The 25931-nt window shown below is 36.8% G+C and overlaps 3 protein-coding genes across 5 annotated transcripts; all 3 read left to right on the top strand.

The window, feature by feature from the left end:
• The first annotated feature begins 1275 nt into the window (after window positions 1–1275).
• Window positions 1276–4948, top strand: LOC139520473 (ctenidin-1-like). 3 transcript variants are annotated; one of them, XM_071313122.1, is made up of 5 exons: window positions 1277–1431; window positions 2621–2688; window positions 3429–3455; window positions 4382–4555; window positions 4613–4948. In XM_071313122.1, the coding sequence occupies exons 2-5, from the start codon at window positions 2622–2624 to the stop codon at window positions 4903–4905; spliced, it is 561 nt and encodes a 186-aa protein (XP_071169223.1). In that variant the 5' UTR covers window positions 1277–1431; window position 2621; the 3' UTR covers window positions 4906–4948. The 3 variants fall into 3 exon arrangements, with proteins under 3 accessions (XP_071169222.1, XP_071169223.1, XP_071169221.1); XM_071313121.1 differs by having other exon boundaries at window positions 1276–1431; window positions 3429–3458; window positions 4391–4948; XM_071313120.1 differs by having other exon boundaries at window positions 1278–1431; window positions 4382–4948.
• Window positions 4949–9119: 4171 nt separating this feature from the next.
• On the top strand, window positions 9120–10073 carry LOC139521523 (uncharacterized). The gene has a single exon (XM_071314999.1). The coding sequence runs from the start codon at window positions 9120–9122 to the stop codon at window positions 10071–10073; it is 954 nt and encodes a 317-aa protein (XP_071171100.1).
• A 10551-nt stretch (window positions 10074–20624) lies between these two features.
• Window positions 20625–22900, top strand: LOC139521522 (uncharacterized). Its single transcript, XM_071314998.1, has 3 exons — window positions 20625–21363; window positions 21904–22044; window positions 22209–22900. The coding sequence occupies exons 1-3, from the start codon at window positions 20625–20627 to the stop codon at window positions 22898–22900; spliced, it is 1572 nt and encodes a 523-aa protein (XP_071171099.1).
• Window positions 22901–25931: the final 3031 nt, after the last annotated feature.

Raw genomic sequence — 25931 nt, 5'->3', positions numbered from 1 at the left:
CTAAATGCTTTCGTTTTTGAGATATAAGCCAAAAACTGCATTTTACCCCCATGTTCTATTTTTAGCCATGGCGGCCATGTTTTTTTTCACAAAATGAAAAATAAAACACAATCTTTATTCTAGATACCCCAAGGATCATCCAGCTAAAGTTTGGTTGTAATTGGTTCAGTAGTTTCAGAGAAGAAGATCTTTGAAACAGTTTACGACGACGACGACGGACGCCAAGTGATGGCAAAAGCTCACATTTCCTTTTAGGAAAGGTGAGCTAAAAAGGAAGGTTTATTCAGTTAAATTTGAAAGTATACATGTATAGTTTTAACCACGTATCATATAAAGAAGTCGAAATTCCTATTCCCTCAAATTAAGGTTTTCAAAGGGCATAAATATTTGGCATCAATCATTCGTCTTATGAGGAATGTTATTTTCTCTCTCTCTTGAGACAAACAATAATTCAAGTGTATAAATCCAAACAAACATTCGCGAATAACATGAAGAAAAAGTATCTTTGATTTTAAATTTCTTTAAAATAACATTTTCAATAGAAACATTTTTTGTTCACTTTCTTTTCATTTTGGAATTAATCAATATATTTTAAAAGGCATCCCCCTAATGCACAGTGAATTATTTCTACGATATTTAATCTTCATGCAATTTGAGATTAGCAATCGCTTAACAACAGCTATATATTGTAACATCAGCATCTTTAGAAATTTGTAAACTAAAACCCCTAATTATAATGGCAAGATTGGATTATCGTTATAACTGATATCAAATAACTTTGTTATACTAGCGTTAATAGATATAAAAAGATGTGGGACGAGTTCCAATAGGACAACTCTCCATCCAAGTCACAATTTGTAAAAGTAAACCATTATACCCCAAAGTACGGTCTTCAACATGGAGCCTTAGCTCACACCGAAAACTTAATTGCAAATGCTATACTTACATAGAATGGAGAGTGAATTTCTTCTGGTTTATATAGTGATATTACTAAAAAATTGAAACGGAATTTGAAATTGTTTGTTTTTAATTGTTGTTTAATGTACAGTGGTAAAGTTAGATATTTTTTTTCTAATCGTGTAGCAAAAACTTGCTTGGGCGAATATTGAAGTAAAAGGGGATTTTCAAAATTCTGCAACTTTTACAAATTAAAAAAATAAATCGTAAACAAATTTTGTAATTTGCACTTAAACATAAAATGTAATTATTGTTTCCTGTTGCAAAACACAAAATGTTCATCGTACGACATCTCGTTAATTAACGAGGTTTGTAAATTTCCGCATGGCCGTAACTTCCAAACAGGTAGTGAGAGCACGAAACCTGCAGAAAAAGTCACCACAAGTCTGGTCGAATGGTATAAAATAGGTAGCTACACAACATCTTGATCAGAAAAGCTTCAAGGAAAGTCCTCTACCGCAGCAAAATATTCAGGTAAGTTTATAGTCTAGTATAGATGAAATTTGATATGAATTTAATCTACAAAATCTATCCATTGAAAAAAAAGTATATAAATTTTCAAGATTAAGTATTTTTCGCTTATTTTAAAAATTGCGAGGGCAAATAGTTGTCAATGTATAGGAATTTTATGAGACTGTCATACAAGTGAGAGGTTTAGCTAGCTATAAAACCAGGATTAATCCACCGTGTTCTACATAAGAAAATATCTGTACCAAGACAGGAATATGACAGTTGTTATCCATTCATTGATGTGTTTAAACTTTTATTTGCCTAGGGATTTTCTGTTTAGAAATTTCTTCAAAGTCGGTAAATCTGTAATTTTTATTTTTTACATAACCTTACTTTTTGCAAAATGCACCTGGACTTCATAAAAATGAAGCTTTCGGTGGCCGGGTGTTACGACCCTATATTAAAACTGACGTGGAAAGGTAACACCTGGCCACCGAAAGCTTCATTTTTATGAAGCCCAGGTGGTCGTGGGGTCTAGCGGGACGGCTACAGTGCAGGCGATTTGGTGTCACGATATCTCAGTAGCATGGGTTCGAATCCCGGTGAGGGAAGAACAAAAAATTAAAAAATTTGCGAAAGCAAATTTACAGATCTAACATTGTTGGGTTGGTGTTTAGACAAGTTGTATATATATATATATATTCACACAATCATTATTTCAGAGAATAATTTTGATGATCAAAGCTATGTCAAATGTCATTTTCGGGTCTTATGTACATATTTTTTTAGTCCAGATAATATTTTATATAATTTTGATTCTCAGTATATATTTCGGGCTAGGGTTATGTCAGTCCGCCCATATATCATTTTTTGGTAATTCGAATAATAACATATATTTTGTAAGTTTATATATATAATTGATTTGTCGACAAGTTGAAGGTTTTCATAATTTGATGATACAACAAAATAAAAGTAGTAGCGTGCATTCATATTAACCCTGTAACTATAAACTATAACACATTTAAAGAAGTAAATCCATTTTATATTTGAGTTTTGTAAAGTTCAGGGGGAATATTGAAATAGATCTTCATTTATTCACAATTAAGTCTAAATATTAAACAAATTGCCCTCAACATATCATCGACAATTAAACCAAATCTCCATATTTTTATATATAAAATCTGTGTAAACGGAATCTAAATTATAATTTCAGAATGCAGTTCATAGTTGCTTTGTGCCTTTTGGTTGTTTGTGTTTCTGCACAACAAGACTACAGGCAAGGTAAGAAACATAATTTGAAACTTAGTTCATCATTGTAAAGAGATCAAAAGAAGCCTTTCTGAATCAAATCATTTAATAATGTGTCTGCCTTGTGGATTCTTTACACATGCGATAGTACTTAATCTATTTACAATAAAAGGTCAAAAATTTCAAAAACTTTTCATTATAGTATATGTAAAATCATCAAATTTTCAAAAAAGAAAAATGAACATTGCAAAAATTCTCAAATATTTGAATATTTACATACTGGTTTAAAAAGTGAAGTAACAAAAATACCAAGCTTCACGGAGATTCAAAGATTTGAAGATTCACATACTATTTAAAAAAGTAAAGTAACGGTTTTCGAGCTCCAAGGAAGATTCAAAGATTTGAAGATTTACATACTGGTTAAAAAAGTGGAGTAATAAAAATACCGAGCTCCAAGGAAGATTCAACAAATGACCAAATAAATTTAAAGCTTAAAGACACCAAAATTGAGTCAGCACTTCTGTGTTGACATGAATTGTCCTTGATATGGTCATTAAATACTAAGGCTTTTCTACCTCAGGAATAGATCATCTTAGATGTATATAACAAAACTTTTAGGAACTGCTGATCCTCAATGTTCTTCGACTGCGTACTTTATTTGGCCTTTTTAACTTTTTTAAATTCGAGCGTCACTGTAGACGAAACGCGTGTCTGGCGTTTCAATCCTGATAACTATGATGAGTTTTTTTTTTTTTTATTCTTTTCTTCAACAGAATACAGAAGAAAGAGATCTGGATATGGTAAGAGATTCCTTTATAAATGTAAACCAGTTATTTGGGAAATATAATTAATAAAATTAAAAGTAATATACCGCTGTTCAATAGTCATAAATCGATTTAACTGAAACAATTCAGGGTCACAAAACAAAACTATCAACTATAAGAGGAAACATTGTATTATATGTAAAATAAACAAAATCATATTTGAATGCTAAATGGCAAGTGATTCAGAAGATCACATTGACTACTCTGCATTCTGAAACATTAAGTAATTTTTTAACTTCATGTTTCTTGCCACTTAAAGCATTAAATGAGTTTAAATAAGTTTTTACATATGTAAATACCCGTTTAATGGCTCCGCTAACGCGTCGCAAGTAAACTTAATTTGCGACAACCAAATTACCAATTGATGCCGTTGAAGATTTAAATACGATACAGAAATCTTCTAAATTGCGCTATGATCCTACATTCAACGAGAAATATAAATTTAAAAACTGGCGTAGAGTTGATTTTTCTAAATCTGGTGAAGAATTTGCAAAGAACGTATACAATCATTGCGAAGCAAAAATATAACGAAATACCGAGGCTATGGACATTAAATTCTTGGAAGAAAATAAATTGAATTTTCCTTTAAAATGTCACTTCAAATAAAACGTTTTCAACTCATGGCATATTGCCATTTCGATTTTAACATTACTATTAAGGTTAGCATGTGTACCATAGAGCGTCCTAATCACTCGTTAAATTTGTGACAGTTTTGAAAACATTTAAACATGGCTTTTTTTACACCATTTATGATAAATTAAAAAAATGAAAAAAAAAACAGTTTAGCTTTTGGTTGATAATAACAAGATTCTGCAAAACACTTATACAATAAATAACACCATTAAACTTTTGTCTTTATATCAGAGGAATCAGATCAAATATTTAAATACTTTTAACTATAGGTAGTGGTGGTGGTGGATCTGGTCACATCGGAGGTGGAGCTGGAGGAGGATTATCTGGTGGACTTGGTGGAGGATTGTCCGGTGGTGTAAGTGGCAAACTCGGCGGTGGTATTCGTGGAGGTGTTTCAGGTGGACATGGAGGACTTTCTGGCAGTGTAAGAGGTAACCTTGGAGGTGGTGTTCGTGGACATGGAGGAGGACTTGCCGGTGGTGTAAGAGGTAGCCTTGGAGGTGGTGTTCGTGGAGGGGTTTCAAGTGGACATGGAGGAGGACTTTCCGGTGGTGTAAGTGGCAAACTTGGGGGTGCTGTTAGAGGAGGACTTTCCGGTGGACATGGAAGTGGTATAAGTGGTGGACTTGGAGGAGGAATTTCCGGAGGTGTAAGTGGCAGACAAGGTGGTAGAATACATGGTGGTCTAGGCGGTGGTGTAAGCGGAAGTGTAGGTGGTGGAGGAAGAGTTGGTGGTGGAAAATATGGCGGCAAATCAGGAAAATGGGGTGGAAGTTCCGGAAAGTGGCACTAAAAACCCACACATGACTTCTTATAAAATAAATAAGTTCATTCAAGCTTTGATTTCGTTTTGTTAGAAGATTTTTTAACGCTGTACAGTTAAATGGTGATAGTATTCATTTACAGAAGCTTTCATACAGCTAGACATATAATTAAATATTGTTCATTATAACTGTTTCCATTTGGCCAGTTTTGCATCATTCAAAAATGCACAAGTAGTCGCGAAAGTATTTGATTAACAACATTTAGATTAAAAACATCAATATGTATATTCAGAATTCAAATCAAATTAAAAAAATGTGACTACATTGTAATGGCCAAGTTTTACAATTAAACAGTAAAACATGGATTTTAGTATTTAGAAACTCAGTTATATGAACAATATCTCAAGAAAGGTTATAAAAAATGGACGAAAGATACCAGAGGGACAGTCAAGCACATAAATCGAAAATAAACTATCAACGCCTGACTAAAAATAAAAAATACAAACAGACAAACAATAGAACACATGACACAACATAGAAAACTTAAGAATAAGCAACACGAACCCCACCAAAAAGCTAGGGGTGATATCAGGGGCTCCGGAAAGGTAACCAGATCCTGCTCCACATGTGACACCCGTCGTGTTGCTTATGTTATAACAAATCCGGTAAATTGCCTTATTCGAGGGGGGCAATGGGTTTAACTGTTATGCGGTTATGGGGCATTTTAATTCTTTGTTATCTGTTATTCTGAAAATATATTTACTGTTAGCTGTTATTGTCTTATTCTTTGTTAGCTATTATAGGACTATATTGTCTATTTTGTTATCTGTTATTATGAGAATCTATTTGCTGTTAACTGTTATTGAAAATTGGAATGTTAGCATTTTGACAGCCAATCTTCCGTAGAAATAGAAGATAATTGAAAATGATTGTGATTTGAATGGATAATAGTCTCATTGGCACGCTCACCACATCTTCTTACAATGTATATCTATTGGGGTCTTTCTACTGGTAATATCGGGTGGCCCTGTATTTGCAGAAGAATTTCAGTAACAGACATCACATAAACATATTAAAATCAATTGGACCCAGGACCATTCCAGTATATATTATTATTATCCTTTGTAATAAATTCCGTTGTCTGTGAACATGTAGCATTTTGTACAAATTATAATTCACTAATTACTTGCACAATAACTTATAGTATGGATTTTGTTATAAAAAAAGCATTGGTACACCCTATAGATTTTTTTTTATTCAATGACCACATAATAATCTTTATGCTGTACTATTACACCACTGCCCCTGATTAGGGGAGGATTGGACACCAACTAGCATGCTTAAGTTGATGCAGTCACATTCTGTATGTGCCTATTTCCAAGTCAGGAGCCTGGATTCAGTGGTTGTAGTTTGTTACTGTGTTACTAAGTTTCTCGTCCACTATTTTGTGGATAAATTAGGCAGTTAGTTTTCTCCTTTGAATTGTTTTACATTACTAAGTGGTATGGGTTTGAATTATCGCTTTGGGAATTATACAACATCTTTTTCTTTTAGCATTTATATTATAAGTACTACTCCCTCTCTTTTCATTTACATGAAAGAGAATCTTGACCACCATATTTTTAAAAGCTTTTTAACTGCTTCACATGGCGAAAATTGAAGCTCAGAAACCATTGATGCAAATAAAAATGTGTCTTCAGTTTAATTTTTCGACAAATTCCCTTTTAAAAATCCTACAGCTTCTACAATGCTGTAACCAAATTTTCCATATTCTATAATTTCACATAAGATGCATGATTGGTGTTTCACTTGGTGTCATCCAAATTTTCACTAGGTCCAATTTCTATTATACTATCAGAATTGTCACTTGAGTCAATTTCTATTATCAGAATAACCATAACTGGCATGTGTGTGTCAGTTACATGTCCTGTCTCCACTGATCTGGGTATTTTGTATTTTATAAGTAAGTTTTATCATGAGGTCATTAAATAAAAAATATATATTGTGCATCAATGTTTTTTTTTATTACTTTAAAGTACATATATATATATATTGCTTTTCAGAAATAAAAAATCTAAAAATCAAATTGATAATAAAGTGTCACTGGCTGCACTACTTTCAAAAATTAAATAAAAAAACCTAAATCATTAAAAATTGATCCCTCAAATGCCCTAGATTACAAATATCCGTATATCAAAAACAGAAACTAGTAATTTCGTTCGGAAAAAATCAACATCAATACTGTAACTTGCTTGTTGTACAAGTTACGGAAAAAAATCAACCAAGGCCGAACTGCCTCAACGGCCGAAACGTCTTGTTTACACAAATTACATTTTTCTAGGTCCATACCACAAGTTATATACTAAGATCTACGAGTCATCTACTGGATTGGTCCTGGACAGATTTATTTTCATATTTCATTTACTGCTATCTGTTATTGTCCCTTTTCAATTCCTTGTTATCTGTTTTTCACCAAATCAATTCACTGTTTTGCTGTTATGGGGACCCCCCTTGCCCCCCTCTTATTCGGTAGGTCATTCATAAAAGGGGAGGGGATTGTAGTTATAACGTAAGGAACATATTATCATATACTATATCATTTGTGAAACGTTTCCATAATGGTCAACCAACTCGTGATGGCGTCCGTAAAATTTACGAAGGGATGATTTCAACTTCACCATTTGGAACTCTTGGTTTAATAGCTTCCTTGTGAGCAGCAGTCGTCTATCAAGAAAATGATGATAGGAAATGCAAGCACGGGAATATCGTATCAATTGAGATTATAAGCAGTTTTCTATCAACAACTACTGAATGACATATGATATGTCGATCTTGCACGGCTAGGATGAAATTTGAAAAAAATAGGCAGGACAGGAATTTTGAGTAAAAAAAAGGCAGGATGAGACAGTTGCAAAAAAAAAAAGTCGGGATGACAATTTAGGTAAAAAAAAAGTCAGGATAAACTTTAAAAAAAATAAGGCAGGACCAAATAGAGTGAAAAATAAAAAAGCAGGACAGAGATTACAATTAAAAAAAATGCAGGACAAAATTTTTCATCCTAGCCCCCCCAAAAATATCAAATGGTAGCTCCCTAAATATGATAACATTTTTAAATTTTATGAAAAATTCCAATTTCTTTTAAGAATGCAACAGTATTTGTAATTGGAACATTATTAAATAAATTATACATATTATTGACATTGAAATGCTTCCTACGAATATCAGCAAAGTCAATGCAATTAATTAGAACATGTTTAGTAATGTACTTGCAGTTACAAGGTATACATTGTGGTTCTTCATTTTTCAAAAGATATTCGTGTTTTATTCTAGTATGACTAAACGACATCTAGAAATAACATTCTGATCTTTTCTGCACATGAAATTATTGAAAGGTTTACCTAAATTAGGTTTAATTTCAGGTAATTTATTATCATTACTATAAGACGTGTTACGGTACTTGTCTATCCCAAATTCATGTATTTAGTTTAAATGTTTAATGTTATATTTGTAATTCTCATCGGATTTTGTCAAATGTGTTAACGTCTTTTCTATTATATTAATGTGTTATGGTAAATTTATTTCAATTCCGTTATATTTGGAATTTCCCTATTCTATTTCTATCTTTAGACTTCAGAAGTGGTCTGATGTTACTGTTGTTTTCTGCACGAATATTTCGAGGGCGGTAGTACGGGTGGGGTTTTATAGGCATATATAAGTCCTGATTACGTTTGATTATTATCGATATGCTCGAGTAACTTTGATAGACGAAGTTAACGTTAAGCTCTGCATAATATGTCCGAGGAAGGCTCCGACCATGATGAACGCCGTGCTACTACTCAACATGCTGAAAATAGTAACGAAACAGAGTTAAGTACGGACGGGGCTATTTCGCTTTTCACTTCAGCTCTAAACAATGCTTTAGAGAAGCAAAAACATTCCTTGATTAATCATTTCGAAGCTCGTTTAGGAAAAAGTGTTAAAGCAACCGGTGTCGATCAACCAGAATTTGTATTCCATAGTGAGGGAATTAAAGTGCAACATTCGTTTAATACCGAGCGTCTGGAGATGCTTGCTGCCGTTGAAAGTTGTATAAAGCTTGGAAACGCTTCTGAAGTTAGTGAAATCATTTCCAAGGAAAAGGAAATCATCCGTAAGCGTAACAAAATTCTAAAGATAGCCGACAAGCATTGATGGGACACGGTTAAAGAATACTTGGATAGTCCGTTGGCCGACAATAAAGAAGATGCTAGTGATTTGCGTGCTGCTATTTCCAGGGCTTCTCGTAAAAGAAGTTCCAAGCCGTACAGTAAACCAGAATTTTCCAATAGTGGTTCCAGAAAAGGAGAATTCAATTCTAGGAGTTTTTTTCGTGGCCTTGGCCAAGTCAGTGATACCGAGTTCTCCAAAGCAGGCAAGTCAGAAAGTTACAAGTGTTTCTATTGTAACCAGCCCGGGCACTTTGCAAGGAACTGCCCCGAAAAAAGGATTCCTACAGCGACAGTTGGTGCAACAAAGTTCCAGGAACAGAACACAGGAAAGACCCAGTAACAAAACAGATACAGACATAGATGAAGTTGAGTATTGTTTTCAATTTGTTAACAAGTATGAGAAAAAATCTGGTCAAAATCTTATAAATGTGAAAGGAAATTTAAGAAAACATGCATTGTTTTGGAAAAATGTACATAACGCTAATGATTTTATAATGAATGTTATTAATTTTGGTTATAGAATTCCTTTTCTGAGTGAACCACCGACTATTTTTCTAAGTAATAATAGATCCGCGTTAAAACACTCAGAATTTGTAGAAAATTCTATTGAAGAACTTTTAACTAAAGAATGTATAAAAGAAGTAAATCGACCATTTGTCGTTAATCCACTTACTGTGTCGGTAAATAGTACGGGTAAAGAAAGATTAGTCTTAGATTTGAGACATGTTAATAAATTTGTCGAGAAACAGAAAGTTAAATTTGAAGGGGTTAAAGAAGCTATGACATTTGTAAATTTTAGCGGTTTTGGGTTTAAATTTGATTTAAAGTCTGGTTATCGCCATATAGAAATTCACCCTGATCATCAAAAATATTTAGGATTTTCTTGGCAATATGGTGATACAGTGCGTTATTTTACTTTTTCGATTTTGCCTTTTGGACTTTCATCAGCTGGTCATATATTTACCAAGACAAGTACGTGTGTTAGTTAAATACTGGAGATCTTTAGGATTTCCCATGGTGGTTTATTTAGATGATGGTATGGGTACAGCAGAAAATTTTGATACATGTTTTGAATTATCGAAAACAGTAAAAAATGATTTACTGCTTTCCGGTTTCATTGCTAATACAGAAAAGAGTGTCTGGGAACCAGTACAAAATGATGTGGTGCCGCTTATGTATACATAGAAGAACCAGTCCATATCTTACAGTATGCCAAGCAATACCTCTGAACGACTGACGTCACGAGGATTCTCTTCTACTTCCGTTTACTGTATTAACCACATGTATTATTATATTGCTGTCTACTGATTCATCAGATATACAGAGATTTACAGATATTAAAGGTATTCTGTTTATTACACATACACTTTACTTATTTGTACCATATCGGCACAACATTGGCGTCGTCGACAAAGAACGAATAAATTTTTAGCAAGTGAGGCGGACTCCACGAGGGCGCCTTTGCAGATTTGAAAACTTTTCATACTTCATTTTTTTGTAAATTCATTACGTGCGTATTACCATAAATTTACATCAGATTGATTGTAGATTAAATTGCATCAATTTTTTACAGTTTAGCACGTATGAAATCTTCATATTTGCTATTTTTCATCAGATAAGGTTAGGAACTTCCGGTTATCGCCATTAGGTCCTTCTTCACGGAAGTCATTTGTCTGCAAAACTCCATTGCGCAGACGCAAACCGGAAACAGTCTTCATTTCAGTAGATGGGTTTCGTATAATATTTTATACTGAACTTAAGACTTATATTTTATATTAAAGAAGGTATATACACTCATAAATATTTATGAGCAACATATTATACACCGTATAATAAAGTACAGTTTGTCAGCTGAGTCTCTGTTCCAGTTCTGCCCTATTTTGTTGCCTGCATTTTTTAAATTGTAAAAGTAGTAGCTTTTATTAAAAAGCTGCATTGTTTATGTCTTGAGTCACACATAAAAGTTGTGATTTTGAGATTTATTTGCCTTGAGTAATTACTCAGTGCATATTGTCATATTGTTTTGAGTTGCATAATATTGTAATTTGAAATATTTAAGAATATTGTAATTTGAAATAAAGACAACATGTCAGGAATTGGGGATGAGAATGAACTGAAGGAAAACATTGAAACAGAGGAGTTGATACATGATGACATATTCACAAAAGAACATATAGCTGATAATACTTTAACAGAACAAGCTGAAAATACCAAAATGTCATTGGAACAGCTATACCAAGAGTTTCAGGCGGATAGAAAAGCAAATGCAATAAGAGCTATTGAGACTGAAAACAGAGTGAAACAAAGTGAGGATCGCATTGAACAGATTTTTCACGGTTTGTTAAATATTCAAGCCGAACAAAAAGAAGCAACAAAAATCAGTTCAGAAAACATAGTGGCAATATCCCAACAAGTGCAACGGTCAGAACAGAGAATTGACGAGAAGATTGATGCTAACGGTAAACGTTTAGAAGAGTTAACATCGGATAAGTTTAATGCCTTGGGAAGACACCTAGACAAGATGGCTGCTGCTAATGATGAGGCAAGTACTGTGCAATTTAAGAGCGCATTTGAACACCCAGGTTCATTTCAGCAGATGGCATCAAGTGTCAGCACTTTGATTGACAAGAGGAATAAGGAAGTCAAGCTCCCTTCTATGGATACTCCTCTTAAACAGAAATCTGAAGCTATTCCGTATATTGCCAGTACTCCATTACTGCAAAATAAGCCTCCAGCATTTGGTCTCTCACCAATTATGTCATTTGATCACACTACACAGCCTGAATCTAAGGCAGGTACAACTCCAGTATCGAGTGCCAAAGGTAATGTGTTAGGGCCCTCGGCTCTGCACAACACAGTGTTGTTTCAACAGTCTCAGGGCAAAGGTATGCCAGAAATATTTGGTAGTGAGCAGGAGATTTATCATATGCAAGGTTCGTTGCCGCTACTGAGTGACAAGGGAAGCATGCCAGGGCCCTCGGCTCTGCACGGGACAACCTCAGGTATGGTAACACAACATCCATTCAAAGGCATAGAAGGAGCATCCACTGAATATAAACCCCAACATTAAACAACTCCAGCAACGGCTACTTTTGTATCGTCCTATGTTGGTACGCCATATGTATCTCAGGGTATCAATGTTAGTACACCTTTACACGTTGCACCAGCTACAAGTAGCGAATCATATGCAGCATCCTTAGTACAGAGTAGACCAGCTCTGTACCCTCATATAGGATCAATGATACAACAACCTCCGCCTGCGTTTATGACCCCTGTGATGACAACAGTCGCATCGACAGGCCCGTCACCAATGCAAATTGACACTAGCAGGTCATCAAGATCACGCACTAAAAAGCAAAAGGAAAGAAGTCACAGCTCTTCGTCAGACTCCTCTCTTGATAGGGAGTACTCTAGATGGCAGGAAAACTCTGGGGCGAGAGACAGGAGTAGAAGTCCCCAGCTTCCTAAAATGCAAGTTTTCACAGGAAGAGGTTTTCTTACGTGGGAAGCCTTTATCTATCAGTTTGAAAGAACAGCAGGAAGGAGACAATGGGAAAATAGGAAGAAAGTTTGCCGACTATTGGACTGTCTAGCTGATGTGGCTTTAGAATATGCAAGAAAGGTCAACATCGATGATGACTATAAGGCTTTAAGGAAAGCACTGAAACAGCGTTTCAGCAAAAAGGACGAACCTGTATCAGCAAGACGTCAGTTGCAGTACGTGAGGCAGCAAGACAGTGAAACACTGGAGGAGTTTGCTTAACGGGTCCATTTTATTGCAATGGATGGGTATGATAAATGTGACAATTCTGTCATTGATCAAATTGGCACAGAGGCATTCCTCAGAGGTTGCAAGGACAAGGAGGCTGCCCGTCACGTGATAGAAAGAAACCCAGAGTCCATCAATAAGGCGTTGAAAATCATGAAAACGTCCATAGCAAATCAGAAGGCTATTTATGGATCTAGAAGTCCAAATTTTGCTCACAGACAGGTCTCATTTGCTGATAGCGCTGGTAAATCACAGGATAAAGAAAGTGCTAGTACTGTTAATAGTCCATTGGAAAAGGAAGTAAGGAACTTGACTCAACTTGTGACCAAATTGACAGAGGTGATGCTTTCTTCTGATCAACATACACGTGGTAAGTCTCCTGAGAGATATACACCACCTAAGTACAATGCGTATCGATCACCTACACCACCTCCTAATCTAAGTTCATATAGTCCTCAACAAAGGTCATATAGTCCTCAACAGAGGTCATTTAGTCCTCAACGTCAACGTTCACCATCACCACGTCCAAATTCTAGAAATCCAGGCTACTTTAAACAACGGTCTCCCTCACCTGGCGACAGAGCTTATCCTAGCTCTAATCCAACAACTGAGTCGTTAAATGCCAACGGGTCGAGCCGGTAGGCCAACACTCGACTCTTAAATCACATGGCCAAGGGAAAATACCACCCGACAAATCAGGACCGAGGCCCACGGCTTCGTCTGATATTGTTATAAGACGTACGATTGGGAAAAGTTTGGCAGTAAGGGGAACAGTGTTTCAACAAAATGCAAGTATGATTGTTGATACAGCAGCTATGATTACACTCGTCAACGAGAAATTAATACCCGAGAATATAGAATGTTCCGAAACAGTGACGCTACGTGGTTTGGGCGAGCAACTGGTCATTGGCAAGATCATTAGGAACACACTCCTGAATATAGATGGGTTAGAAATAAGATGGGACGTGTGCAGGGCACCACTTACAGATGATGTCATTCTAGGTCTAGATATCCTGGATACGCTTGGTGCAGTCATAAACCTCAGCACTCCATCACTTACAGTTAACAACAGAGTTATACCTGCATCATTCGTTACTGGATCTGATGATAGTGCTTCTCAACAAGTCTGCATTAAGCGTACAATCACAGTCCCGCCAAATTCAAAAATGATCCTTAGCATTGATACACACAGAGGATCTGAACAAGAGTTTATTTTGGAGCCATGCTCTCTTGCCAGTGGAGTTTTAGTTTCGCATGTTGTCGGAAAAGGCAAATCTTGCCCTGTAGCTATTTTAAATGATGGGAATCGTTACATACGTATTCAAAAGGGTACACCGATAGGTTATTTAGAAGAGATTGGCAGTATAATGGAGGAGACTTCGGAAGAAAGTGAAAATCGAACTCCAGATGTCCGTCGTGGCATCGTAGAAACACAAACCAAGGTGCCCATGGCACCAGGTTTAAACCAAGAAGAATCGTCTACGTTGCCATCCCATTTAACAGACCTGTATGAACGTTCTATAAAGCATGTGATTAGTCAAGAAGATAAGTTAAAACTCAAGAAGTTATTAATCGAATACCAGGATGTTTTTGCACAGCACGACCTAGATCTCGGTTGCCTTACAGCTGTCCGGCATAAAATAGATACAAAAGACCACGCTCCAGTTAAACACCGGATGCGAAGAACACCTCTTGGATTCCAAGATCTCGAACAGCAACACCTTGACAAGATGTTACAAGCAGGTGTCATTGAGCCATCATCTTCTGAATGGGCCTCAGCTCCAGTGCTGGTAAGAAAGAAAGATGGAACCGTGCGCTGGTGCATTGACTACAGAGCTTTAAATGACAGAACAATAAAAGATTGCTTCCCTATTCCTATTATTGAGGATTGCTTGGACTCACTCCAAGGCACCACCACGTTCTGTACATTGGACCTTGCCAGTGGCTATTATCAGATTGAGCTTGAGCCAGAAGACCGAAAGAAAACAGCATTCATTACAAGATATGGGTTGTTCGAGCACACCAGAATGGGAATGGGCCTTTGTAACGCTCCAGCAACATTTCAGCGGGCCATGCAACTCGTTTTGAGAGGACTTACTTGGACACAGGTGTTAGTTTATCTTGATGATGTCGTGGTTCTCGGTCGCAACTTCGAGGATGGTCTCATTAATTTGAGGGCTGCATTTGAAAGATTTAGACAGTATACCCTGAAGCTGAAACCGAAGAAATGCCAACTGTTTCAGCCCGAAGTTGAGTTTTTAGGAAAACTGGTGAGTGCTAATGGCATCTCCGTTTCTCCTTCTAAGATAGAAGCAGTGAAAAAGTGGCCAACTCCCAAGTCAAAGAAAGAACTCATGTCATACCTAGGGTTTGTCAACTACCACCGGGATTACCTGCACAACTATGCAGAAATGACTGCATGTCTATACGACCTTGCTCACCAAACAGGAGAAGTTGAATGGCAACAGTGTCACGAAAAGGCGTTCCAACAGTCAAAAACGGCGTTAATAAGTGCACCTTGCTTGACATATCCTAATGCCAATGATAAATTCATATTAGATACCGATGCATCTGACACCACCATAGGTGCAGTTTTATCACAATTACAAAATGGTGAAGAAAGGGTTATATGCTTTGCAAGCCATGTTCTCTTGAAGCCTCAGCGTCGTTATTGTACAACAAGGAAAGAGTTACTGGCCGTTGTTAAGTTTTGTCGGCATTTCCGTCACTACTTACTTGGTAGACGTTTTATTTTACGCACTGATCATAACAGTTTGGTATGGATGATGCGCTTCAAGCATATTGAAGGACAACTAGCGCGATGGTTGGAAGAATTGTCATCATTCGACATGGAGATCATCCATCGTCCAGGAAAGAAGCATTGTAACGCTGATGGTCTAAGTCTCATCCCAGACGATGTTCCTGAATGTGACTGCTATCGGGCAGGACTTGATCCCACCACACTGCCATGTCATGGTTGCAAATATTGCCTACGAGCTCAAGAACAGTGGAGCAGATTCGGAAATGACGTAGACGACGTGATTCCATTAGCTACTAAGTCAGTGATAGCATCAGTACGCACTGTTTCAGTAGTCACTGAAAATGACAAGGACATGTCCACTGACCAAGAGCCCACGGCTCTGGCAGGGGATTGTCACTCAGATCCATCACCGAATTTAGACGACACTCTACCATATGCTGATGGCAACCCATGTAGCAACTGGGCACCTGAATACCCACCTGAACAGTTAAAGATATTTCAGCAAGAAGACCCTGATTTGGCTCCAATATTGAAATGGATGGAGGAAGACGTCGAGCCAACACAGGCTGAACTACGTTTGCAAAGTAGGGCAACTTGGTCGCTTTGGTTGTGTAGACCTTGCTTTGTCAGGTTTAACCACGTTCTATACTATAAATTCATAGGTTGTCCAGCACGCCAAGGTCTTTGTTTAGTTGTTCCATCAGAATTAAAAGGAGAGGTGCTTAAAAATTGTCATGACACTAAAACATCAGGACACTTGGGTCAGAAAAAAACGCTCGATAAGTTGAAGCAGGCTTTCCTGTGGTATAACATGCGCAAAGATTGTGACGATTATGTTAGTACTTGCGCCACCTGTAGTCAAAATAAAAAGGCACATGTGCAACCCAGAGCACCACTTGGGCAGTTCCACGCTGGGTATCCGATAGAGAGAGTACATCTCGATATTCTCGGGCCTTTTAATACAAGTAATAGCGGCAATAATTATGTTTTGATGATGGTGGATCAGTTCACAAAATGGGTAGAGATGGCTGCATTACCCGAACAGACTGCGAAGTTGATTGCTGAGAAATTTATTGTGCATTTCGTGGTGACATTTGGGTGTCCCTTGGAAATCCACACTGACCAAGGACGAAACTTTGACAGTGACTTATTTAAAACACTATGTGATGCCTTGGAAATTGCAAAGACCAGAACAACCCCGTATCATCCTTCATCAAATGGCCAGGTAGAGAGGTACAATACCATTGTATTGGCCATGATTAGATGTTTTATTGAGAAAAATTGTCGTAACTGGGACAGAGACTTGCCTTTCTTATCTATGGCAATGCACTCAATGGTGAATAGGCAAACTGGATTTACGCCGAATCAAATGATGTTGGGTAGAGAGACTATCCAACCTGTTCATCTTCTCCTCGGCATGCCACAGTACGGTCAGAACAGAATGACCCCCAACGTTTGGGTAAAACATTTAGTCGGTAGGATGCAAAAGATTCACGAATTTGCAAGGCACAGTCTTCACACCTCGCAACTAAGACAAAAGCGGGATTATGACCTAAGAGTTGTTGAACATAAACATCAACCAGGCGATTTGGTGTACAAAGCTTAAAGCAGGAAGCTTAAATCACCATGGTGTGGACCGTTTCTTGTCGTGTCTAGTAGACCCCCATTGTACACTATCCGAGGAAGAAAAGGAGACTCAGTAGTGCACCATGACAAGTTGAGACTTTGCAACGACAGGGATATCCCGACCTGGATCAAAAGACTAAGGCATGCGTTATTCCAAGCTGAAAGTGAAATGGATGAGAGCTGGGATGATCTTGATGATACAATACCCTATGGTGTTGACTTTAATGTTCAGGGCATGTTCGATGCAAATCAGCCCACTTTTGAGAGTGTTGTTTTACCCCAGTCATTAGATGACCCGTCCTATACCCAAACTCTGTTGACACAAGAACTGGAACAGGGGCCCCAGTGTGATACAGTTACCTCTTTAGATGCTACTAGTAATAGCATTGATGAACCTCAAAATTTAGACCTGGGGGGAATTTCAAGTTCAGATAACGGTTTCAATGGGGACATTGTAGATGCCGAACTCAGCAGCACAGATGACGAGAAGAGGCCCTCGGCCTCTCTGTCTTCTGAGCACACATCAAGGTATGGTAGGCCAATCAGATGCCCACTACGATACCAAACGTAATAGATATTGTGTGGAATAATTTCATATGTATATATGTATATATTTATTTTTGCGTAATAAATGTGCATCATTTTCGCTATTGTATTTCTAATCATGTTATGTTTTGATTTCATCTCATTCTAGGATGGAAGAGGGATCTCGTTCAGACCAAGATGTGTTGTCACTGAGTCCACACAGCGAGTGTACCGATCTTGACGTGGCAGATATAATGGTTATAGATGAAGTAGGGCCAGATGAAGACGTATGTCTAGATGAAGCAGTCGGTCCAGCTGAAGAAGTAGGTCCAGATTACCAGACTGCTGGTGTAGCTTCTGGGGCCCTAGGCCCTGTTGAGACACACAGCAGTGTGGGTATAGATACTAGTATTGGTATATACCATAGTGAGATCGATGAGGAGAGAAGCGGTGCGGTAGCAGTCTCGAAAAACAGATTACGGCAGTGTCCAATATGTGGGATGGTGTCCAGGGAAAAGACACGCCGTCATGTCCTCAAAAGACACCTTCCATGGTTTTGGTCGGGTACTACTGCCTGTTGGGATTGCTGTGAGCAGGAAATCCAGGCATCTTCTCTAGCCAGGAGACACACAGAGGAACATAGGATTGGTTGTTTCTTTGATGAAGAACACCTTCATCTGTGGTGCCAGTTGGTGAGTGGCTCTCTTCACCTTGTTAAATCGTGGTTTGGCTTAACAGATCTCGAAGGCTTGTTACAGTATGTACTTGACCGGCAATTACATGAAACCGTCACCAGTGGTTTCAGTGACCAACAGCAACAGCTACTGGTGTTCTATGCACAGAACTATAGTCCTGACCGCCTGTCGCACATCAGTGCTAACCCTCCCAACCATGTCATCAGTCTGACCAACTGGGAGATTATGACTAGCCTATTACGCAGAGTAGGACCTGCTCAACAACAGTCTCTGTTATCCTGTGATAAATTTGTTACTTACGAGGGTGCATGGATTGTGGACACTGTACCAGTACTTCTAGAGCCATTTGTCTTTGTAGACAGTCATTTTCATTTAGATTTAATCCTCAAGAGACTACATTTTAACACATTTTTACATATGAGCTCACGAATCTCTCCGGCTGAGCATAACAACACCTTTTACTACGGAGTTGCCAACTATGTATTCCCAGAACATTGGGACAGCTGGTCAGTACAAGTTGGAGCTGCAAAGTCAGTGTATGTATCATTCGGAATACATCCCCATATTGCTGCCAGAGGAGTCAGTCACAAGCAACTTGAGGACTTGGACCACCTGTTGGGAAACTACAAGTGCGTAGCAGTCGGCGAAATAGGCCTTGACTTCACAACCAGGTGCGGATGCAAGCGATGTCACACTCCACAGCAATGTCAACAGCGAATGCGGGACTGTCAGGAAAAGGCCTTGTTGGAGATGCTGCAGATCGCACAACGTCGACAGTTGCCTGTCATCTTGCACTGTCGTGATAGAGGTAGTGGTGATGCTGCAGCCCGTGTATTGGCCATCATTCGCAGTGGTTTTGCTGAATTGCACTATCATCGCCATTGCTTTGATGGTAGTATTGAGGAATTGAGAGAATGGCAAAGCCTTCCTAATGTTGTGTTTGGAATCACGGGCAAGTTTCTAAAGGACACGAACACAAACAGTGATGCGATCTCAAGGATCTTACCACATCAGTTAATCCTTGAGTCCGATGCCCCGTTTCTTTCGCCAAGGTCATGTTGTGAGGTGAACCATCCCTGGAATTTGATAGACGTTGCTTTGGCAGTGAGTCAGCGCAGAAACATTCCGTTGAACATTTTGAACTGGATGGCTAATGATAATGCCCTCCGATTCTACGGTATCCCAAAGTCGAGACAAGAGCCAGCTAGCTGGGGCCCTAGGCCTCGTTAGCAATTTTTCAATAATAACAGTTTTTGATGGATTCTGTAAATAGTTTTATCAGTACCAGGAAGGTTCCGATATATGTATATGCGTTTCTTTTGATATATGGATGACTTTGAGTTTCTTCGACTAAATATTTATACAGAAACTGAATATTTTATACAGAGTATTTTAATTTGCATCTCTAACTATTACCCGCAACATCAGAGAGTTATGAACTTGCGTTAAATTCTTGGCTGTATTTTATGTTGTTTTTAGGTTTATTTTTTAGTTTAAATATGTGACTGATTCTACATGAAGGGGACGGATGTGGTGCCGCTTATGTATACATAGAAGAACCAGTCCATATCTTACAGTATGCCAAGCAATACCTCTGGACGACTGACGTCACGAGGATTCTCTTCTACTTCCGTTTACTGTATTAACCACATGTATTATTATATTGCTGTCTACTGATTCATCAGATATACAGAGATTTACAGATATTAAAGGTATTCTGTTTATTACACATACACTTTACTTATTTGTACCATATCGGCACAACAATATTGATTGGTTAAGTTTTGCTTGGAACTTTGAAGATTGTACTTTAGAAATATCGCTTAAAAAATTATTTGCTTTAAAGCTGGTAATATCGAGCGTAGTAGATGGCAAAACTATTTTGACTTATAGATGTATTGCTAAAATATGTGGAAAAATCATTTCTATGATTCCTGCTCTTGGTAACGTTTGTCAAATGATGACGAAGCATATGCATATGCTAGTCTGTTGTAGATCTGCATGGGACGATGTCATCCCTATAAATGACAACATTTTGAAGGAACTAAAATTTTGGTATTTTGAATGCGAGTCATTATCTTTCCAACGCATTGTACCTATAAATAGAATACCACATCGTGTAATTTTCACTGACGCTAGTCAGTATGCCGGAGCAGGGTTTATAATGAATGATAACAAAATTGTACATTTTATGTTTGATGGTCATGAAAGAAGCAAAAGTTCTACATGGAGAGAATTGAAAACTGTAGAAAAGAATATTTCTTCTTTTAATTCTGATTTAACAGGAAAATTTGTTAAACTTTATACAGATAACCAAAATGTAGTACAGATTGTTAAAAAGGGTAGCATGAAAGTAGAATTACAAGACATTGCTTTAAGCTTATTTCATATTTGTTTGTCACATAATATTTTCTTGGATGTTGAATGGATACCTAGAGATAAAAATACTTATGCAGATTATCTGAGCGAAATTTTTGATTATGACGATTGGGGTGTTTCCTATCAAATTTTTATATATTTTGATAAATTATGGGGACCATTCACATGCGATCGTTTTGCAGATTCGAAAAACAAAAAAGTAGACTATTTTAACTCTAGATATTATTCACCGGATACTTCCGGGGTTGATGCTTTCGCATATGATTGGTCTGCTCATAATAACTGGTTAGTTCCACCAGTTTGTTTAGTTAGCAACTGTTTAAATCACATGCGATTATGTAAAGCTAAAGGCACTTTGGTTGTACCTAAATGGCCATCAGCGTTATTTTGGCCTATCTTAGTGAATAGGTTTTCAGACGGATTTAAATCTTTTGTTATAGACTTTAGAGAGTATGTAAAACCTATGAACTTTTTTACAAAAGGTTCACAAGAAAAGAGTATATTTGCACAGAGACCTTTTAACAGTAATGTATATGTTTTGTTGTTGGATTTCTCGAAGTATTGAGATTTATGCATTGAATGTTGTATACAGACTGTAGTTGATTTAGTTTTCTGCGATGGTTATTTGCCGCAGTTATCAGATATGAGACTATATTCGAAAGAACGTTAAATTTAACATTGTGATGTTTTAACTGCAACAATTAGATATGTCATTGTTAACATTGTTGATTAATTGTTTATGAATACAGTGAGGGTTAATGCCACTGTATATATATAAGTATATGACTTTTTTAAATACTGTGAGGTTGAATGCCACAGTAAGTGTGCGAGGAAAATGCCGCATTCGTTTGTTTGCGAGGAAAATGCCGCACTCATTTGTTTGCGAGGGAAATGCCGCATTCATTTGTTTGCGAGGGAAATGCCGCATTCATTTGTTTGCGAGGGAAATGCCACACTGGGTTGTTTGCGAGGGAAATGCCGCATTCATTTATAGTAGTAATGTTAATTATATTTACTTTGTTTATAGTTATTACTTGGTATTCATTATTATATTTATTTTACAGATCAATGGAAACAATTTGAGTGTTATGCCAATGATTCAAGATTTGCCAGTATCATACGAGATTTACCCTCTTTTGTCGAATCGTCTAGATCAAATTCTACAATTAAGAAATACAAGTGCTATTTTAAAAAGTTTGAAAATGGTGTGTTTCATGTTCACTTGAGTGTTTACCAGCGACAACTACTACGATTTCTATGTATATAGGTGGACTCATTCAACAGGGATCCAGTGTTGCGATTTTAGATGCAAGTTTTTATTCAATAAAATGGTTTCATGACTTTAATTTCAAACATAATCCTTGTTCAGACAAATTCCTTGGTCTTATTTATGAAGGAGGAAGGAGATTGCTAAGTAAACCTATAAACAAAAAAGAACCTATTACGCCAGATATATTAAGGAAAATTGTTTTGAAGTTCGGAGATCATAATAATCTAAAAAAATTGCGTGTAGTAGTATTATTTCTGTTAGGATTTTCTGGATTTTTGAGGTATAGTGAATTGGCTAACATTAAGATGAATAATATTGAGTTTCAAGTCAGTCATGTTAAAATTCGCATTGATAAAAGCAAAACTGATTTATACAGAAGGGGTAATTCTGTTGTTATAGCTGCAACAGGTACAGATTTATGTCCAGTTTTTTGGTTAAATAAGTATATCAATTTAGCTGAATTGAGTAAAAATTCTGATAGCTATATTTTCAGAGCACTGTCTTTTATGAAATCGAAAGATGTTTATAAATTATGTAATGTAAATAGTCCATTGTCCTATACCAGAGCGAGAGAAATTTTGTTAGAGAGTTTATCAGATATTGGTTTAGATAAGCTTAAGTTTGGGCTTCATAGTTTGATAAGTGGTGGCGCTTCTACGGGGGCTAATAGAGGAGTCTCTGATAGGTTACTTAAAGTCCACGGTAGATGGGCTTCTGATAAAGCCAAAGATGGGTATATTAAAGACAATTTAAAATCTCAAATGGCTGTTTCCTTGAATCTTGGCATATAGTTCTCAAATTATTTATTCCTTTGTTTTATCGAAGTTACTGCGAGCAAACAAACCTAAATTATGACTTGTCTCTTATTTAGCCATGTATTTAGTGGGTCTCATTGGGGTCTAAGCGTGACACGTGAAAGTCAAATTATTGTGGCGTGAAAACGGGAAATGAGGTCTTGCGGGACCCGGGAAATGACAAAAAAATGAGAATTGCTTACGTACATAGTGTAAGCGGGATACGGGAATCTGACAAAACAGTAAGCGGGATCCGGGATTGGAACCCCCCAATGAGACCCACTATTTAGTATAGAAATGTTTTAAATTCGGACGAATTCATGAGGGAGAATTTAAAGAAAATTAATCATTGCATTAGATTTTGTTCAACGTAATCAGTACGATATTTTACGTTTGAAGTTAGATTCAAAACAAACCGGACATAGCTTTATAATAAATAGCTAATTGCTTCTTTAGTTTGCTATTTATAAGTATTAAAATGTACATTGTTATTAAATGCAATATCAGTATTTAGTTCAAATATAATCTTAAATCAATCCTAATTCTATCTTATTCATTAAAATGTGACGTCATTTTTCATTTTTTGATGATCCGTTTTCAAATTTCATAAATTCAAATGTGACGTAATTTTCGTGCTTTTTCGCCATCGTATGTGACGTCATTATTATGATTTATTGCGTTGAAGCCTGGACTGAGTCGGGTGTGTCTATTGTGTTGGTCTTTGCATTATGTATTCGTGTTTGTTTTCTGTAATTCGTTAATACTTCAGTTTCATTATATATATCTATTATATTCATTTAATAAAATTTACTGTTTGCAATAGCATTAATTGTTCTAAATGATAAGGATGTTCTTATCCCAAGCTTAACAACATAGCCGTATTTGACATAACCTTTTTCAACTTTTGATCTTCAGTGAACTTTGTACTTTTTTTCACTTTCGATCTTTTATATCTGGGCGTCACCGGTGAGTCTTGTGTGGACGAGGCGCGTTTTTGGCGTATTGAATTTTAAACCTGATGCTTTTTGTTATCCATTAATTATGTGTTTCTTTGTCTAACACGTTTTCCTATTTATTTGTATTGTAGTCCTGTAATATTATGTTGTCATTTCAATGTTATATTTAACATTGCCATTAAAGTGCGAGGTTTGGCATGCCACAAAACCAGGTTCAACCCACCATTTTTTCCGTTAAAAATGTCCTGTACCAAGTCAGGAATATGGTCATTGTTATATTATAGTTCGTTTCTGTGTGTGTTACATTTTAACGTTGCGTCGTTTGTTTTCTCTTATTTTTGAGTGTAAATTCACATTGCGATAAGACGTGTCACGGTACTTGTCTATCCCATATTCATGTATTTGGTTTTGATGTTATATTTGTTATTCTCGTGGGATTTTGTCTGATGCTTGGTCCGTTTCTTTGTGTGTTACACTGTAGTGTTGTGTCGTTGTTCACCTCTTATGTTCTAGTTCTAGTTTGTTACCCCGATTTTGTTTTTTGTCCATGGATTTATGAGTTTGAACAGCGGTAGGGGAGAATGGGGTAAGTGAACACATTAAGCGTATACACACGTTTCAGCTCGCTGGGACATGGATGATATTTTCCACCTCCGTTCCAATAAATTATGTGTAGACCTTTCTTCATATTTTTAGGCATTTTTTTCAGTTCCTACCACGGGCTTGTTGGAAATCAAGGACTAGATCAAACAGCGAAAAAGGACCACTTACCCCATGTATTGGGGTAACTGGTCATATACGAGTAAATGTAAAAGAAGTGCTCTAAGTCCATTTTCTTGGGTTAATCGCCTCGATTCCACCTTTTATTCCTACCTCCGAACTCTGTCAGATTGATTGATCATAAAAAAAAAATGTATTTGCGCCCAACTTCCGACTGCCAACTGCATGATGCTAATATTAGCCAATATATTAGCTTTTCATACACCATGTTACGTTTTATCAATTCAGTGTCTATCTCTCCCTTTCAGAAATGTTCTGCAAATTTAGCAAGAAGAAATTCAGAAATTTTGCTTTCATATTTCAGTCATTGTCGGTTTTTTTGAAAGGGTATGTGTGGGATGATTTTCGAATATTGCAAATTTTGATTGGTTTGGGATTTTTTTTTTTTTTTTTTTTGTGTTTTGGATGGAAATTTAATCATGGTTATTTTAGTTTTTTTGTGACTTTTTGAAATATCCCAATGGGAACAACGGTTTCGTCATGATTGCTGCGTTCTAAAATCGACCAAACTCTTCCCTTTTAATGGTATGCTATTCTGTTCTGTTTAATTTGTGTTTTCGTCCTGATTATGCATGACACGTTTGTAACTAGATGTCAATCAATCAATCTTACAAATACATGTATGTATAGTTACAAGGGAAAATTTAAAGCCCTTCTGGAGCACCTGAAGTCGCCTATTAAAGTGGTTTTTTTCGGGTCCGTGTTTCTCATTTGTTTTTAGTTTTCGATGTTATATGTTGTTGTTTGTCCTTGTGTGTCTTGTCTTATTTGTTCCCGGGTTTGTCTGTTATCCACTTTTTTTGGATAGTGCTTCAGCACTTCTTTTTATGAATGTTTTGATTGGATAAATCTCTAAATTAATATTCAATGATATTAAGAGGATATAACATATTTAATGATCATGATAACTATTGACAACACAATCCACTATAATAATTGGTCATATTTTGAAACATGTCAATGTTTGTTACACACGAAGTGTGAAAGTTCATGCCCAAACTTTCCAGTACACGACTCGTGATACCAATCGCTACATCTCGTAAATTTAACCCAGTCTTCATCGTCAGAGTTGTCATCCATGTAGTTCCCGTTACAATAAGTAAAGGTGGAGTCAGACTGGTCTTAAGCTAGTGAACTGTCATTCTCCTTGTTTTTAGCCAAACGCTTCTTTGTATTCTTATTTGCCTTAATTCTCTTCTTCAATGTTTGATCCAGTTCTTTTTTCTTCTTCTTTTCCTCCCTCTCCATTTTCCTTTGATCCTTTCCCTCTTGAACTCGGTTTTTCTCTTCTT

Source organism: Mytilus edulis, chromosome 4 (assembly GCF_963676685.1).
Source record: "Mytilus edulis chromosome 4, xbMytEdul2.2, whole genome shotgun sequence".
Lineage (NCBI taxonomy): Eukaryota > Metazoa > Mollusca > Bivalvia > Mytilida > Mytilidae > Mytilus > Mytilus edulis.
Note: the sequence above shows the minus strand (reverse complement) of the source record. Positions and strands in the feature narration are given on the sequence as shown.

What these genes read in the sequence shown, in the direction of transcription:
- LOC139520473 (XM_071313120.1), top strand. Translation starts at nt 2,622, where the DNA reads ATGCAGTTCATAGTTGCTTTGTGCCTTTTGGTTGTTTGTGTTTCTGCA. An exon ending in ACAACAAGACTACAGGCAAG is followed by an intron (nt 2,689 to 3,428) that starts GTAAGAAACATA and finishes TTTCTTCAACAG; the next exon opens with AATACAGAAGAAAGAGATCT. An exon ending in AAGAAAGAGATCTGGATATG is followed by an intron (nt 3,456 to 4,381) that starts GTAAGAGATTCC and finishes TTTTAACTATAG; the next exon opens with GTAGTGGTGGTGGTGGATCT.
- LOC139521523 (XM_071314999.1), top strand. Translation starts at nt 9,120, where the DNA reads ATGCTAGTGATTTGCGTGCTGCTATTTCCAGGGCTTCTCGTAAAAGAA.
- LOC139521522 (XM_071314998.1), top strand. Translation starts at nt 20,625, where the DNA reads ATGAATGATAACAAAATTGTACATTTTATGTTTGATGGTCATGAAAGA. An exon ending in TGCACAGAGACCTTTTAACA is followed by an intron (nt 21,364 to 21,903) that starts GTAATGTATATG and finishes TTTATTTTACAG; the next exon opens with ATCAATGGAAACAATTTGAG. An exon ending in TTTTAAAAAGTTTGAAAATG is followed by an intron (nt 22,045 to 22,208) that starts GTGTGTTTCATG and finishes ATCCTTGTTCAG; the next exon opens with ACAAATTCCTTGGTCTTATT.